Source organism: Staurois parvus, unplaced genomic scaffold (genome assembly GCF_062004578.1).
Source record: "Staurois parvus isolate SC_StPar_1 unplaced genomic scaffold, SC_StPar_1.0 ptg000564l, whole genome shotgun sequence".
In the NCBI taxonomy this organism is placed as follows: Eukaryota; Metazoa; Chordata; class Amphibia; order Anura; family Ranidae; genus Staurois; species Staurois parvus.
In genome coordinates, this window is record NW_028318360.1 from 3,441,872 (window position 1) to 3,460,880 (window position 19,009).

The 19,009-nt window shown below is 42.3% G+C and overlaps 1 protein-coding gene across 1 annotated transcript in view; it reads left to right on the plus strand.

The window, feature by feature from the left end:
- The window catches only part of GRK4 (G protein-coupled receptor kinase 4), a 327,280-nt gene that overhangs the window by 245,768 nt on the left and 62,503 nt on the right, over positions 1-19,009 (plus strand). The window contains exon 5 of the mRNA XM_089691556.1: positions 14,974-15,074. Coding sequence (XP_089547682.1) covers positions 14,974-15,074 — 101 coding nt within the window. The remainder of the gene's footprint in view (positions 1-14,973; positions 15,075-19,009) is intronic.

The window sequence follows — 19,009 nt, forward strand, 5'->3', positions numbered from 1 at the left end:
TTTTTTTGAACAGTCTAATATTCACTTTTCAATTTGTTTAGAGGAACAACACAAATTTGATCTATTTTTCTTCATGTTTTGATTTGGAATAGAATGTGTAGTGTTCCCAATGCATTTGTGTGGATGGAAATAAAAGCTATTAGAAGGATTTTGAGCTTTATTCACTTTTTTCAACACACTGCTATTATTTTGAACACAACTGTATATACCATAACTGGCCAATGCCCCTGGAAGCAGGAAATCACTGAAATAGACATTGTTACTCCAGTGTTTTCCACTTGCTTCTGGGTCCCATGCTGAGCAACGTGCCTGATGCATTGTGAACACAGGAAGTCGCCCGCTCTGCATGGGCACCATTCAGAGAATGCTGTGCATTCTCTGATTAGATGAAGTGGATAGGAGGGTGGTGAGGTCATGCTCTCCACCTTGTCCAATCATAGAACACTTTGCATTCATTCAGACAATGCAAAGCGCTCTCTGAATGGAGCCCATGCCGAGTGGCTGATCTCCTGTGTTCACAACGCATCAGGCCAGACCTGTGCAGAACAGGAGAGACCTGTTGGAGTGCTGTACCTGTGCTGGGATCTGCCAAACAGCCAGAGTTGGACTGTGCTAATCTTGGGGTAAATCTCATCTATGAACTTTGTGTTTCCTTTATGCTGAAGATGGATATATTAGACCTCCATTGCTCTTAAAGGGATCGATCCTTAGCTCTGATCTGACATTCAAATGCATACTATAGATGTCTGATTACTACCATATGGCTATGGATTCAGAAAGTGGAAAATCTTTGTCTATTCATTATCAAAGCTCATTTTCATGTGCTCTAAGGTGAGAGTTCATTGAGCACGGAGGTGGCACTGTTTTTTGATTTTGCTTAATCTCACTTGATGGGCTTTGGGACATTAATATAAGAAGAAACCAAAAGATTAATTGAAGAATTGTTACTTTTATCAAGATTGTTTGATCTCCATGTATGATCTAAATTTGGGATCATTTTATTAATTACGCTTTTTTGTACAATGTGTCAGCAGCGCAGCATCACTTGTTTGTTTATTACATAGTTGCATTGGTCCAAGCTGGACTAATGTAGCTATGTAAAAATATGCCATGCCTGGAATTCTTTAACCACCTCCTGACTGTGCCATAGCCGAAAGATGGCTATAGTGTGGTTGTCTAGTTCTGGGAGTGTATCTATAGACTTCCTCCCAGAACCCTGCCCCTGTTGTGCCCTCGGGGAACGCATTGGGCGTGGTCTATGATCGCGGTTTCCTTTTGGTTAATCGCAGATCGAGGTAAAGGGCCAATCAGAGCAGCCCTTTACCATGTGATCAGCTGTGTCCAATCACAGCTTATCACATGTAAACAAACTTTGCCAGTTATCGGCATTTCCTTTTCTCATGCGCTGTCACCATGTGAGGAAAGGAGAGTTGATAACCAGCAATCCTGACAGCACACATTAACACTCATATTCAGGACTTTGATCATCCATGCCCTGATTATCAGTGCAGCCTATCAGTGCCCATCCCCTTACTAGTGCAGCCTCATTAGTGCCCAATAGTGCAACCTCATGAGCGTACATCAGTGAAGAAAATTACTTATTTGCCAAATTTTATTAAAGGAAACTAAGAAACAAAATCTTTTTTCAAAATTGTCAATCTTTTTTCGTTTTGTTTAGCAACAATTTAAAAAAACAGTGGTGAATAAATACCACCAAAAGAAAGCTCTATCTGTCTCAAAAAAATAATAAACATTTCTTATGGGTACAGTGTTGCATGACCGCGTAATTGTCATTCAAAGTGCGACAGCACTGAAAGCTGAAATTTGGCCTGGGCAGGAAGGGGGTGAAATAACCCAGTACTGCAGTGGTTAAAGATATGGATAAGAGGAATCCTGCTCATGCCTTTCATCTGAATCTCCTTTAGATGGCCAGCCCTGTTTTGTACCCCTCAGATGGTGTATGTGTACCACATTTCATTAAACATTGTTCTAAGTTGTATAGGCATATTTTTTTACTTTAAATAAAATTGTATCATTTGTCTCCGAAGAAAGGAGACCCCCCACCCCAACCCCACAGACTGAAGCAAGTAGTAATCTATCAAATTCACACTCTGCCATTTTTCAGTTACAGCTCAGATCATAAAGCAAGCGATAGAATGTCCCCCACATGTGACTGTTATTACGTAAACTGAAACATCCATTCATTCTGATTAAATCAATCTGGCCGTATTGCTGAGCATTGTATATAGAACAGGAAGATGTTATTTGTAGCTTTGTGGTCATCGCCCTTAGTCATGTAAACAGCAAATTCTTTTAAAAGAATGATTTGGCTATTGCAGCTATCTGCTCTTGTGTGGTATCTATAAATGTAACTATACGGATGGAGTGGATGCTAGGTACTTCTACAGTCACTGACATGCCATTGTATAAGTCATTCTCTATAGTCCTGCTCATGTGACCACCATGTCTACCAATCGATAGGGTATAAAAGATTCTTTTTAAATACACATGGTATTTATTCTGACTTTCCCCTCCTGAGGGACGGTAAGGCCCACTGTTTTAGCAAATTGCCTTTGTTTCATTATTTGTTTTACTTCTTCAATCAGTCATCATGAGGAAAATTAGATCTGCATGTTTTGAAGTTTATCTGTTTATCCTATAGGCAGCAATGCCGGTTGAACGGTGAAAATCCAACATGGTGGTTGGATCAACTACTGTACAACCACCCTGCCCATACATGGTTTGAAATTTGGCCTGTTTCTGCTGAACCAGCTGAGTTTTGCTCCATGTATGGCCGACTTTAGAGTTGTCATTCTAGAACAGGACTAGGGAAACCTCCCCATCTCCTCCTTTCTTAACATAGAGGTTCCTGTAGTCCTCAGATATAGCTGTGAACAATGTAACATAAGAATGCAGCACTGACAAAGGGCACAGGAAGTAGTTCATGGACGAGTGTTCTGGCAGGATCAATATAACGCTCTATTAAAAAAAAGAATACTATGTTCAATAAAAACGGTTTTGTCAATTCCTGAATGCTGCTTTTTCTTTGCAAACATAATAGCAACAATTTTATATTGACAGTCCTTAGATGTAGAGGCTGCATTTGTGTTTTTTTTTTTTTTTTTATATATACACCAGGTGACTCCCCAGTAAGACATTTCCTTACTTTTGGTGACAACGCTCACTGTACTATATCTGCCTGGCAATGTTGTCACTCTAGGACAAGACTACAGAAACCTCCCTATCTCCTCTTCTTCCTAACATAGTGGATTCTGTAGTCCTCTGAGATATCTGGGAACAATGTAACAGATAAGAATGCAGCACAGGAAGTTAGGCAAGGACAAAATTTCTAGCAGGACCAACCAATATTTTTCAGATGCAGTCACTGTCTGGCAGTGCCATAGTGTTCAGGCAGCTGGGGGCGCATTGGCTGCCAGAATACAAATGCTGGAAATGAAGATTCATCCATCCATTATGTTATCCTGGATAGTTGAATTGACAGATTTTCTCTTGTTCAGCCAATATTGAGTCATGTATTGCCAACTTTAGTTGATCCTTTCTGTCCATGTTCATGAATGCCTTTCTTATTTTCACAGTTTATCTATGTCCTCACCAACCTTTGTTTTGTCTCTTATTCATGCCCCTCCCTTCCTTCCTGTGCAACTGGCATTTTAAAATCTTCCCATGGGATCTTAGGAGTTTTTTTTCAAGTTGTGAAGTTTTGGGATGTTTCCAAACTAATATGGAAGCTGAGCCAACCCATTATAATTTTCCTTAGATGGAAATGGCAGTTTAGGAATACACATAGCACCTTCCGATGAGTGACTCAGCTTAGTTGCTCATGTTGTGTTTACACCTATGTAATCACAATGGGGAGTGGAGGACATACTTGTATTAAGGAAACTACAGCAAAGCTCATGGAAGCTGCAATCCTCAATATGTGAATGCTTCTAGTATACTTCTTTGTTTAGTCATTCTGAAGGGGCCCTTTACATTTCTGATAGTAAGAATGCTTGTGTATTCATTGTATGTTTCATTAAAGTCACAGAAATAGATTTTGTAGTCTGATAAACATTGTACTCACACCCGTTTACATAGCTCTATCTTCTGTTACAGCAGTTTTGCAGGGTGTCTACATTTGGCTGTGCAATTCTGTAGACAACAGAGTTAAGCTGGCCATACATGGGTCTGTATTTTCGTTCAACCAGCAGGTTGAATGAAAATAACTGACCCGATTCCCCCATACATATTCAAAGTCGGTAGGGGAATCCTCTCCGTTGTGTTGTATTCTGACAGCGAGGATACTCAGATCAGCGCTGCAGGCTATTGCCTGAGGCATTGATCAAGCAATTTTTTTCCAACATGGCAGTTGAACAGAAGTTGATTGGTAGATTGACCTATGCTCAACCACAGTGGCCACACATGGATCGAAAGTCATCTGGTCCCTGCTGAACCAGCCGAATTTCGATCCACGTATGGCCAGCTTTAGAGTTTCAGCAATCAGCACTAAGTAATAGGCCTGATCTGACCCCCTTTCCCACTTCCTCTACAAGACTGCCTAAAGAAGCTTGTGATGGGGGTGAGTGGCTCTTACTCAGCTATGCAATCACAGAGCACTGGAGGGGGAGGGCACGAAGAAGGAAGAAACTATGGGGGGAGGAACCTGTATTGTAAAGTATTTATTCGCAAAATCAGTCATGGATTATAACATCAGGCAGTACTGGACCTTTAAAAAGAAAACAAGTGTGAGACTTTACTTGGGATTTAAAGTCTATGTAAACCAGAACAATGAACTTTTTTTATTCAGTATCTATGGTCTGTAAATTATACAGTTTTTAAAGTGTTTTATCTGCTCAAGAAGTACAAAAAAAATACTTTGTGACCTTGTCAGAAAGTAATGCCTAGTACACACGATAAGAAAATCTGATGAGAAACACCACTTTCGGAGCAATCATCCGATAATCTGATCGTTAGTACACAGCTTTTGAGAGCCGAATATTGCCGTTCATGCGAAATTATCTGAAGGGACGAGCACTGTTCTCTAGTCCCCTCTTTTGATCATGTTCCCAATGCAGTTAGGGATTTTGCAGAACAGTGTTAAAGGCCAATATTACCAATAACGTCTATGTGTGTTTTAAGTGGATACTATTGGGTTAAACCACTGGCCTTTTATGGATTTATAGAGTCATTTCTGTCTCTGTGACCTCCCACAAGGTTGTCCTGAAGCTTCCACTCTTAACAGCAAATTTCCTTAATTTTGTTACCATGTTGAGGAGTATCTGTTGGCATGGTGGGATATTGTTGTTTGGCCTTGTGGTGGCTAAAGCGTAGAGTTCTGGTCAGGGGCGGACTGACCATTCGAGCACTCGGGCACTGCCCGAGGGCCCGGAGTCAATAGGGGCCACATGAGATGCCCCTGGTACCTTTTTATTGGCTTTTTCATAGGCGTTTTTGGGTGTGGGCAAGGACACAGGGGTCCCATGATCCCCTATTGCCCGGGGGCCCCATGAGTTGTCAGTCTGCCCCTGGTTCTGGTTAATTATCTCACAGCTCAGAGATGCAAAAGCTATCATGATTCAGTTTCTCAGAAACTGTAGATACAGAGATTACAGGTTTGAATGGGGATGGATTTTACTTGCCAATCAGATGTTAGACCTAACTTTTAGGGGACTTACCTGTTTAGCAGAGTTGGCTAGTTGTATAGTCACAGACAAAACCTGTAAGTTGACCTGTACTCAGATGGTAATCTAATGTCTTTCCTGTTGGCAATGATGCTCCAGATTCCCTTAGCTTCTGCAGGAATCATGTGAACAAGTGCCTAGGCCTTCACTGTGGCCTTAAACTAAGCTTGGAATGTTGCTCAAAGCCAGGGATTGTATTTCCATGATCCATACGTGAAGGGGTACAGGCTGCAAAATTGCCCATCCAGAGCAATGTGTGCAGTAAACAGAAAAAGCACCACTTTTCCAACCAGCCATCATAACATGTAAGTGAGGATCGGCTTCAGCCTACATGTATCTGCCAGATAAACACGACCCTGATGCGTTTTGCTCCGCTCACTGGGGCTTAGTTATAGGATCTATGACTAGGCCCCAGTGGGCGATGCAAAACGTGTCAGTGGGTAGACATTTAGGCAGAAGCCAATCCTCACTTACATCTTATGGTTGGGAGAGTGGCGATTTTTTGTTTGCTGCCTAGGCTTCAGACACATGGCCAGCGCTGTAGTAACTTACCAGTAATAGCCAGCAGGAGGAACCACAGAACTCAGCTGGGAACAAGCTATCTGAAACAACCAGAAGTGTTGAATAGCAGTGTCACATAGAGCTCTTCAAGAGATCAAAGATATAAACACACAATGCTTGCGTTGCATTACTTTATTATAATGTCTTTCCAGTAATGAATAAAAATCAGTTGGTGAAAGGCATAGGTGTGCTTGCAACATACATTCTTTGATGTAGTTGGACAGCGCCAACTCTTACTATAAGGTCCAAATATTGTAATGTGTGTGACTAGGATTTGTTTTCTTGGCCCAAACCGACCGATTAAAGTGATTCTAAAGGTTGTAAGTTTTGGTTATCTTTAAATAACATGTCATACTTACCTGCTCTGTGTAATGGTTTTGCACAGAGCAGCCTCAGTCCTCCCTCTTTTTGGGCCCCCTGCCAGCAGTCCTGGATCCTCCCCCCTGCTGATTGACCCCCAATAGCAAGTAGCAAGCCTCTTGTTATGGGGGCAGCTCGCTCCCAAGCCACGCTCCTGTGAATGGACATCGTCCATTCCCAAAGAGAGCCTGGGTTGGCTCCGTCCCCTGCTCTCTCATTGACCAATGTCTCCTGCTGCTGTGTGAGCCAATGAGGAGAGAGAGAGGCGGGAGAGTAGCTACTCTCATGCACATTGCTGGATCAAGATAGGGCTCAGGTAAGTGAAAGGGGGGGGGGGAGGGCTGGTGGGGAGCTGCACCCAGAAAGTTTTTTTTACCTTAATGCATAGAACGCATTAAAGTTTAAAAAAAAAAATTCTGCCTTTAGAATTACTTAAAGTAGTGTCGTCTGCCACTTTCAGTACTAGGAATCTGATAGCTGGAACCAGATTGGATTTATTGAATTGTAGTTCTGATTTTCATTTGCAGTTTTTTAACAAACGCGGCTCAGGGGATTGAAAGTTTTGTTTTTTTCTTGTTGATTATCTCTGTGTATTACACTTGGGACCTAATTGTGGTCAGCAGTGTAAAAGTCACTTGGCAGATTAGACTTCCAGTACAAATACTGATAGGTGTGTTAGCATTGCGATAATTGACCCTCTTAGCTGAGAAGTTTGTGTGTGGCATGGGTAGTGCCTGTAAAGATGGTAGATGGTTGCGTAAGGCAGGTGCTGCACTGAGGTCAATTCTGCTTGGCTTTTTCCCATAGCATCATGGAATGCAAACAAATGCAACTGATCAGTACTACATTTACTGTGTTAGTACAGTGGTATGACATGAGCAACTTGTTATCTATTGTTTTATAAAGCTTTATGATCTTTATTATGACGTTCAGTATCTTACAGATCACATAATTCCCTACCTCAAGCTTTACAGTATCATGTCTTCAACAAAATCATTTGGACTTACTCGCAAAGATGCAGGGGCCAATTTAAAGCCCTACTTTGGCAAACTTGGAACTTCCTCCTTGTTGCATCCACACTGCAAGGGTTAACTGCACATGTAGGTCTAAGGGGCATAGAAAAGAAGGCTTTAATGCTGCTAGACCAGTTCCCGCAACGTATTTGCCCCCCATGCTCAAGTTTTCTAAAATGCTGATGTCATTAAGACCGATGCAGAGTCCATAGCCTGCATTGGACATGATGACCCTGACAGACAGTCCATTGTCGGAGCATGGGAGAGTGCGATCTGCAAAGGTAGCAAAGGAGCGGGTAAGTGAAAGTGCTCTTGCTTGTCTCTAGACTAAACGAGGAATTAACCCATACATTGCGGACTCCTTCCCACTGCAAGGGATTATTTTCAAATATACTGGAGTTAGGCTTTAAGCAGGAGCCAAAAAACAAAGGACACAGCGCCTCTAAGTGTAAACTGTGTGACAGTTTTTAATAGGAAGCTAAGCTTAACGACTGACATCTTGGATAGTAAAAAAAGGCATATAGGGAAGTGGAGTAATATGTCTGTCGCCAGATTTAAAAGGCTGTTCCGGAGAGAAGTGAACCCTGGTCGGCCAGCAGGAGGTGCGGCACCAAGTAAAGCATAGACGGTGAAGCCTGGCTGGGTCTCCAATATGTCTGGAGTTAGTCACATTGGGCGTCTGACATCATCGGGATGCAACGCATTTCTGAGCATGCGTGGGACCGGTGTCGGCCGGCGTACTCTGTCATCAGGCAAGGAGCCAATTTAAAGCACATTAAATACATTTTTTTTATGTTTGGCTAGGGTAGAAAATGAATAAAACCTGTTACATTTTTTTCCCCGTCTATGTCCCTTTGAGCAAATTTACCTTTGTTTCCGGTCCTGGTGACCCAACAGGAAGGGAGGCAGAAATTCCTTGCAGTAGGGAATATCTCCTGTATAGACATCTGTCACTAGAACAGGTGCCCCTTTTGGAAGATTTACAGTACCTTTTTTTCTGTTTTGTTGATCATTAAGAAATCCAAATATTTTACATCACTTTAAAACCTGGAGACAATGATCAGATTAGAGAGAGTGAATCTCCCCAGTGGGGACACAGGCAGAAATAAAAACCTGAATGGGGTTTTACTACTTAAACAAAAAAAAGATCTTTTTGTTTATATTGGCTTTAAGAAGTCAAATAATCTAAGGCCTTGTGTATACTGCAGGCTTTTGTTTTGTTCCCCATACAAGTCAATACAAATCTGAAAGCAGTTCAGAAAAAGGGGTGCCACCCCAATTTCTCCAAAATTCACAAGCCTGCGACAAAATGTTTAGATTTAAATTTGATATATAATAACATGATGCAGCGCTAGTAAAACCTTAAAATCTCAAAAAACATGTATAATAATGATACACAAATACACAGAATACACACATAAACATGATTGAACAAAAAAGTGACCCCAATCTAATCGTGGATCATAAAACCGTGACCCCCAAGTCCTATAGGACACAATAATAAAAGGATGATAAGATACGGATCCCTAGAAGGGATCAAAACAGCACATTAAGTGAAGCACACAGTGACTAATAAGTCCATAAATCAGTGTGGTGATCATCCCATTCATGCACGTTGTGGAAAAAACAACCTCGATGTGATCCCCAACGGAGTGGCTAGAATGGCCTCTCACCTCCACTTCATGACCCTGCAGGGCCACAAAGCAAAAAGCTCCTCTGGATCCTCAGGATAGCCAATCTATCACTAAGATGATGTCCCCAGGTGATAAACATTCACCATTCCACTGGACCGATTGGTGGACAGCTTAACACTCCCAAAGGTGCCATAACACATATGCTCATATAACAGAAAGAGAACAAATCTCCATAGTGAAGTACTGTTTATTGGCAAATAAACAGAAAACCAGAAATGCACTCACATGGGTATCTCTTGTGTAAAGCAAAGTCCAGTAGTATCAAGGTAGAATCCATTGAGCACAGTATACAGCTTACATCACATACACTAGCCAGGTGTACTGCATGAAGAAAAAGCGCTTGTTGGGTATACAAAGATGGCGCCACGCCGGAAGTGCGTCACACGTTGTTGCCGTTGACACATTGCGTCACATGACCTCGTGACTTCATCGGGACCTGATGAAGTCACAAGGTCACGTGACGCACTTCCGGCGTGGCGCCATCTTTGTTCAATCACGTTTGTGTGTATTCTGTATATTTGTGTATCATTATTATACATGTTTCTTGAGATTTTAAGGTTTTACTAGTGCTGCATCATGTTATTATATATGTGATTTAGACCCTATGGTGTAGGATTGGATGTGAGCTGCTTTTTTGTTATCAACACTAAATGTTATCCATTTACATAAGAGCGCAGGAGGACCTATTTCTTTATTTTTAAATTTGATGTTTGTGTGCCAGAAGAGACTACTGCTTTTAACCATTTTCCTGCCACCTGATAGCAGAAATACTGCAGGGCTGAGTGAAGTGTATGTATGTGTGTGTGTATATGTATGTGTACACACACACACACACCACTTTGCGCAGTGTATGTATGTGATTTTGCATTTCTCGGTAGGCAGCCTCAGCTGTCGATCACCGGGTCCCATCCGGTGATTCCCCACCGGCACCCAGCGATCGCCAGTTATCACTGACGGGAGACACCTGTATGTAAACAATACAGCTCTCTCCTCTGTCAGCTCCTGCACATTGCTATGTAGAGTAATACAACGCAATGTGCTTACACGGTGAAACACGCATACAGTAAAACAGAACACAGCACACGGTTAACCCTATGATTGCTCCAGATGTTAACCCCTTCCTGCCCACTGTGATTAGTACAGGGTCAGTGCTTTTTATTAGCATCACTGGGGATGTCAGTGACAGTCAGTCCCCCCCAGTGTTAGAATGCCCGCCGCAGTCCCGCTATAAGTTGCTGATCACCACCATTACATTAAAAAAAATAGAAAAATTCCAGTATATATACACCGCCATTTGTAAATGCTATAACTAACTATAACAGAAGGAGCTGTGCAGCTGCGCGATCTGTCACCGGCTGTGCACACGGGACACAGCCGATAACATATCACTACACCGGCCCGTTGCCAGTGTCATGTGACTGCAGTGACCAATCAGAGCAGATCACATGACAATTGTATACAATGGATGGCTTCCTGTCATGACATCCATTGTATACAATTATGTTGTTAGCTGTGATTGGTCAAAGCAGTCACATGGTACAGACAGGGACAATCACAGACCATCTGTATCATGTGATGAGCTTTGCCCAGTCTCAGCTAATCACAACAAAAGACTGAATGAATCAGTTTCAATGATTGCAAATATCAATGAAATACATTGGTATTAGCAATCATAATGTGTAAAAAAAAAAAAAATAATAAGTCTGATCACTTGCCCAGAGTAGCTCAATGGTAACATTGTATTGCTTTGGTCACAGTGTGTTTGTAAAAAAAACCTATTAAAAACAAAATAAAAAAAATAGAAAAATTTGAAAAAAAATAAATTATTTTTTTATTTTTTTTTACATTACTGCCACTAGTCAGTGTCCCTTCTCACTGCCACACCAGTTATATAATAACGCTCTACTGGACTGGTGACAATACATAAGCAAAAAAATATTTTTTTCTACATTTTCCAAAAAATTGCAACAAACAATTACAACTTCCAAAAAACTCACCATGCCTCTTACTAAATACCTTTGACTGTCTATTTTACAAAAATGGGTAATTTGTCGGTTTCGGACCTCAAGAGATGAGATGGGCCCATCAGTACAGCAAGATTGATCGATTTGTTATATACAGGTGAAACTCGAAAAATTAGAATATTGTGCAAAAGTTCATTTATTTCAGTAATGCAACTTAAAAGGTGAAACTAATATATGAGATAGACTCATTACATGCAAAGCAAGATAGTTCAAGCCGTGATTTGCCATAATTGTGATGATTATGGCTTACAGCTCATGAAAACCCCAAATCCACAATCTCAGAAAATTAGAATATTACATGCAATCAATAAAACAAGGATTGTACATAGAACAATATCTGACTTCTGAAAAGTATAAGCATGCATATGTACTCAGTACTTGGTTTGGACCCCTTTTGCAGCAATTACTGCCTCAATGCGGCGTGGCATGGAAGCTATCAGCCTGTGGCAGTGGCCTTTTCCTGACAATCCTCTCCAGGCTGCGGTCATCCCTGCTGCTTGTGCACCTTTTTCTTCCACACTTTTCCCTTCCACATAACTTTTTATTAATGTGCTTTGATACAGCACTTTGGGAACATCCAATTTCTTTTGCAATTACCTTTTGAGGCTTTCCCTCCTTATGGAGGGTGTCAATGATGGTTTTCTGCACAACTGTCAGGTCAGCAGTCTTTCCCATGATTGTGATTCCTACTGAACCAGACTGAGAGACCATTTAAAGGCTCAGGAACCCTTTGCAGGTGTTATGGCTTAATTAGCTGATTAGAGTGGGACACTTTGAGCCGAGAATATTGCACCTTTTCACAATATTCTCATTTTCTGAGATTGTGGATTTGGGGTTTTCATGAGCTGTAAGCCATAATCATCACAATTATGGCAAATCACGGCTTGAACTATCTTGCTTTGCATGTAATGAGTCTATCTCATATATTAGTTTCACCTTTTAAGTTGCATTACTGAAATAAATTAACTTTTGCACGATATTCTAATTTTTCGAGTTTCACCTGTGTATATACTGTATATCATGATCTGAGGACTCTATAACTTTCCTACAGTCTAAATAATATACTCTAATTTGGAGTATTTTCACACAAAGAAATGTAGAATACATTTTGACCTAAATTTACAAAAAAATGTTATTCATTTGCAAAATTTTATGACAAACGAAGAAAAACACGTTTTTTATTTCAAAAGTTTCGGGTGTTTTTGCTTATTTAGCAAAAAATAAAAAACTCAGTGGTGATTAAATACCACCAAAAGAAATCTCTATTTGTGTGGAAAAAAAAGCAAACTTTTTTTTTATGGTTACAGTGTTGCATGACCGCACAACTGTCATTCAAAGTGCGACAACACTGAAAGCTGAAAATTGGCCTGGGCAGGAAGGGGGTAAATGTGCCTGGTATTAAAGTGCTTAATAGCAATAAGACAAAAATTGTTTTTTTCTCAAAATTGTCAGTCTTTTTTTGTTTATAGTGCAAACATTTTAAAACGCACAGGTGTTCAAATACCACCAACAGCTCCATTTGTGGGAATAAAAGGACATCAGTTTCATTTGGGTGCAGTGTTGCATGACCGCGCAATTGTCAGTTAAAGTATCGTGAAAAAAATGACCTGTGCAGGAGAGGGGGGTAAATCCTCTGGAGGGCAAGTGGTTAAAAAGCCACAGACAAGACTGAACACGCCCTACACAAGAACACAACCAGCTCCAGGAAATCAAGTGGAATAAACAAACCTTCCAGCAGGATTAGCCAGCTTTGCCCATGATCTGTAAAATCTCCTAATGCAATCGGGTTGTAAATGGCTAATTGGATGTCGTAAAACATGTTAGCAGGATATCTTTTAATCCAGGTCTGCTAATTGCAGTTGTAAAATGGCTGTCTAGTATGTGATTCCACAGTATACATCTGAGAGTCTGGTTTTTGACGTGTGCAGAGTTAAAGTGATTGTAAAGGCAGTTTATTTTTTTAATAACAAACATGTCATACTTACCTGCCCTATGCAATGGTTTTGCACAGAGCAGCATGCTCCTCTTCTTGGGTCCCCTGCCAGTACTCCTAATTCTCCCTCCTGCAGCTTGCTTTGGGGAACCCGAGCAGGCTTTCTCCCGAGCCACTGCTCTGTGCGTCCATTTATTGTCTCTCTAGTAGTGACTGACAGTAGCGGGAGAACTTGTAAGCTGAAATATAATGTTTGCTTATGGGTTTAATACCACTTTAACAGTTTCTTTAGTCTATGGCAAGCTGAATTGCATCATTATTTACCTGACTCTTCACTCTTACACTTCCCCACTCCCCCGAAGCTCCATTCTGTGGGCAAGGCCTCTGAATAAACTTGGGCATTGCAGGACTAATAACCTTGCATTGTACAATGTTGGGGAGAGCATGTGAATGGACCCGAAAGCGCCTTAAGGAGGAGGCTGTGGGGGACCAATCAAGGCAGGTTGCTGGCGTCAGGACTCAGGTAGATATTTCTCTTGCTCTGTGCACCCCTAGACACAACACAACAAGTATTTAACCCAAGTAGTGTGGGGCTTGCACTGCAAGGGTTGTCTTAGTCACATTTTTGGACTTCAGCTTTAAGCACATTTTCACATTTAATCCCTTTGATTTTGCTGTTGCTTATTGGCTATTTTGTAATATGTTTTCTGTTAATATTCCTTGCACAGCCTTTTGTTAAACAATTTTTAAAAATTGTTAAGCTGATTCTCTAAATGCTCTAAACAAGAACAAATCCTTGTCTCTTTGAAGAGAGCTACCAGGTCTTAAACTCTGTTACCTTCCTGAATGGTGTGGTAGCGAGTATCACAGACATTTTCTAAAGGTCAGCATTGTCACAGCAGATAGAGTAAACACTGTGCATTCCTGTTAAAACATGTAGTGGCAGCTGTAGTTTGTGTGTGTGTAAAGGGTTAACTCTAGAGTTAAATGACCCCAGTGACAATCACAGGCACTTAGATTGTTGTTCAGCCAGCTAGCAATTTCTGTGCAGAGTGAGCCATCATCACAGATATGTTTGTTATTAGTGCCAGCAACTTTAAGCACCCCAATTGAAACTCAAAGAAACAGGAAGGCATAGCAATAGTAGACACTGATAGTTTGCTTATATAGATTTCATGTACAGCATTACCATGTTCCAGATTCAACACTGAAGTTTACTATGTCCATGTACTTGGAGATATGGCCAGCCAAGCTAGCACCACACTGAAGGGTATGCTACAACATACCCAAAACTTCATAAAACTAAACCGCTACATCCCAATAAAAAAGATCATACATAACCAATATGGCCTACATAATAGCTATTGTTTTCAATATTATTTATTTATTTCAGGTACTTATATAGCGCCGTCAATTTACGCAACGCTTTACACATATATATTGTACATTCACATCAGTCCCTGACCCTCAAGGGGCGTACAATCTAAGGTCCCCAACTCACATTCATACATACACATATTGGGGCCAATTTAGACAGGATCCAATTAACCTACCAGCATGTCTTTGGAGTGTGGGAGGAAACCGGAGTACCCGGAGGAAACCCACGCAGGCACAATATATAGACAGGAATGTCAAATTAAAAATGATATATTGGTGACAGAACTGCTGTTTAAAACTCACCTTGTTCTTTGTGTTTCTATTTGCCAGTCTGCCGCCCATTTGCCGGAAATACCTCAGGACACAGTTCATGAATGTAAAGAGCGGCTGGAGCAGAGTCCCTGCAAAGAGCTCTTTAAAGACTGCACTAGGTAAGTGATGGGGCTGTTGTAACATGTTTCATGATGTATTCAATTATATAGGGCAGCGCTGTATTCTGTAAACAAATATATGAACAAATGAGCAAAGAGTTCATGAATCCTCCATGAATGCGACAAAAACTTTTGTCAGAAAACTTGCAGTAAGAATCTTCTCTATATCAAAAATGCGCACTCACCGACCGCACATTTAAAATGCGCATGTATATGACCATCTATCAGGTAATCGGCCAGACACACGGATGTTTCATGATGGTGCCCCTTTAATTTCTACTATCACGTATGCGAGGTAGAGGCAGCAGTGGTTTGTAATAGGGGCAAAACAGGCGACTGCCCTGGGTTTGCAGCCTCCAGTGAAGTTCATGGAGATAAGTCTCCCACAGTCTCTGCCCGCATGACTCACCTCCTAAACGACATCTCAGACTGGATGTCATTCCATTTCCTCAAGCTTAACCTCTCCAAAACTGAGCTCCTCGTCTTTCCCCCTGCCCACTCACCCCCCCCCCCCATCCTATCCATCACTACCAACAACACCACCATCAATCCTGCCCAGCAAGCCAAAGTCCTTGGCGTCACTTTGGACTCAAACCTTTCCTTCCAACCTCATGTCAAATCACTTACAAACACATGCAGGCTCCACCTCCGCAACATCGCCAAGATACGCACCTTCCTTACCTTAGACACCACTAAGCTACTCGTGTACCCCCTGATTGTCTCGCGCCTTGATTACTGCAATTCTCTTCTCACCGGCCTGCCCCAGTGCAGGCTCTCCCCGCTTTAGATCATCCTGAACTCAGCGGCTAGACTCATCCACCTCACCACCCGCTCCACCTCTGCCACCCCCCTCTGCCTATCCCTCCACTTGCTCCCAGTTGCCCAGCGCATCATATTCAAACTGCTAACTCTGACCTACAAAGCCATTCACAACACTGCCCCTAACTACCTCACCAACCTGATTCCCAAGTACCACCCTACCTGTACCCTCCTTCTGTCTTGCTCCCTGGTCTCCTCCTCCCACGCACGACTGCAAGACTTCTCCAGGTCCTCCCCCATCCTCTGGAACTCACTACCCCAATATATGAGATTGTCGCCTTCCCTCCTCACCTTCAGGCGCTCCCTGAAAACCCACCTCTTCAGGGAAGCCTACCCCTCCCTTACCTAACAGCCGTTCTCCTTCACTCCTCCTACCACTCCATCCCCCACAGCCACTTCCTCCTGTACCACTACCCCCTCCCTCCTAGATTGTAAGCTCGAAAGAGTAGGGCCCTCTAACCCCTCGTGTGCTGTTTGTTGTTGCTGTTCTGTTTCATGTATTGTCCCCCCTCTATTGTACAGCGCTGAGCAAACCCTTTGGCGCTATATACACTCGATGTAATAATAATAATAATAAAAAAAAAAAGTTCAGCATTTAAGTTCTGTAAAGGCCTCTTGCACACAGGATGATTTTTTTTCCCCTCCCCTGGACGCCTTTTCTCCAGGGGGGGGGAGGCTAAAAGCTCCAGAAGACATGCATGTTAATGCATTCTGTTGTCCAGAATAGTAAATTATTCTGACCGTTACAATGCATGAACATGTAAACACACCTAAATATGTCTACGATTAATGCTCATTTGGCATTTTTTCTGCCCAAACAATCATCTTCTGAACACAAAAATGATGTTGTTTTTTTTCTGCCTCTAAGCACTCCTGCCTTTAAACGCCTGTAAATGCCTATGTGTGCATGGACACATTGGGGTTGATTTTACTAAAACTGGAGAGTGCAAAATCTTGTGTTGCTGTGCATAGAAATCAATCAGCTTCCAGGTTTTATTGTCAAAGCTTAACTGAACAAGCTGAAGTCAGAAGCTGATTGGCTACCATGCAGAGCTGCACCAGATTTTTTTGACTCTCTAGTTTTTAGTAAAGCAACCTCATAGGCTAACATAAAGATGTGTTTAGAAGCAGAAAGAAAAATATAAAATGCCTGTAAAAGTTACATTTTTGATGTCCTGTGTGCCTAAGGCCTTATAGTATGTCATCTTCAGCTTGCAAGTCCTTAGACTTTTATTTCAGAAGATAATCAGCTAAGATAGCTATGTTTTGCTCTCAGTAAAGGTTTCCTTGCAGATTATTAAAGCGGTAGTAAAGTCCGGAAAAATTTGGGCCATGGGGTGGTTTGGTCCATAATGCTGTACACGTATGTACTGCATACTAGCACATTATAATATATTTACCTTTAAAATGAAACTCTCCAGCAGCTTACTGTCACCGCTGTCCATCTTCAACATGTCTTCTTTCTGGGTATGCAGGCTCCAGCAATTTCATGGCCTGGGAACAATGAGATGACTCTTGCGCATGTACGCGGGAGTCACTCTCATGGCACGGTGCTCTCAATGGATGGTGTACTCCAGTAGGCCATCCATTCAGAGTGCAGTGCGTATGTGCTGTTGACATCGCCGGCCTCTACAAATGTGAATGCCTCCTAAACAGTGTATGTTTAGGAGATATTCACTGTACCTACAGGTAAGTCTTATTATTATACAGTATTTATAAAACGCCAACAGTTCGCTCAGCGCTGTACACTACAATGGGAGACAATACATGCTACAGTACAATAACAATACAATGCGATACAAGAGGGGTTCGAGGGCCCTGCTTTTTTGAGCTTACAATCTAGGAGGGAGGGGATAGTGGTACAGGAGGAGATAGCTGTGGGGGATGGAGTGGTAGGAAGAGTGGAGGAGGTCTGAAATTAGCAGGGGGTGGGGTAGGCTTCCCTAAAGAGGTGGGTTTTCAGGGTGCGCCTAAAGGAGAGGAGAGTAGGTGATAGTCTGATGGGTTGGGGTAGGGAGTTCCAGAGGATGGGAAACACCCTGGAGAAATCCTGGAGGCGGGCATGGGAGGAGGAGACCAGGGAACTAGAGAGAAGGAGGTCTTGTGAGGAGCGGAGTGCGCGTGTTGGGTGGTACCTGGAAACCAGGTCGGTGATGTAACTTGGGGCAGTATGGTGGACGGCTTTGTACGTCAGTGTTAGGATTTTGAATTTGATCCGTTGTGCAATCGGAAGCCAGTGGAGGGATTGGCAGAGGGAGGTGGCAGAAACAGAGCGGTTGGTAAGGTGAATGAGTCTGGCAGCCGTGTTCAGGATCGACTGAAGCGGGGATAGCCCGAGGCGAGGCAAGCCAGTGAGGAGGGAGTTGCAGTAATCGAGTCGTGATATGATGAGGGAGTGCATGAGCTGTTTAGTGGTTTCTGGGGTTAGGAACGTGCGGATTTTGGCGATGTTGTGGAGGTGAAGTCTGCATGAGTTTGTTAAAGATTGAACTTGGGGCTGGAAGGATAGGTTTGAGTCCAGAATGACACCAAGTACTCTGGCCTGCGGGGCAGGCCTGATAGTGGCATTGTTGGACGTGATGGAGAAGTCAGTAGGGAGTGGTGTGCGGGCTGGGGGGGAAGACTAGGAGCTCGGTCTTATAAATCTTACCTGTAGGTACAAGTCATACAGTGGACTTTGCTACCACTTTAAAGTGGGATTAAAGCTAGAAATCTAAAAAAATGCTAACTGGTTGGATTTTTTAATGGTGGATTCTTCTCTTCTATTATTAACTGCTTTCTCTGTCAGTGTTTTTGTACACTGATCCAAGCATGCTTACCATACTTTCACGGGTCAGCTCTGCAACATGATGATGTGACTTTATGCATATGCATGGGAGTGCCGACATTGCAGGCTGGCCAATCCAGGGGCCAAAGAGTTAGAACCCATAAGGAAGACCAGGAGAAGATGGAAATGTTCATGACCGACTGGTGCTGGAGGGGATTGCTTGTCCGTTAAATCTGCCATAATGTGCTAATATGCAGTGCACACTAGCTAGCACATTCTGACTTAAAGTGCCCTTTTTTCTTGGCGTAGGTTTAATCGCAGCTTAAAAGATCATACGTATGCACACTTC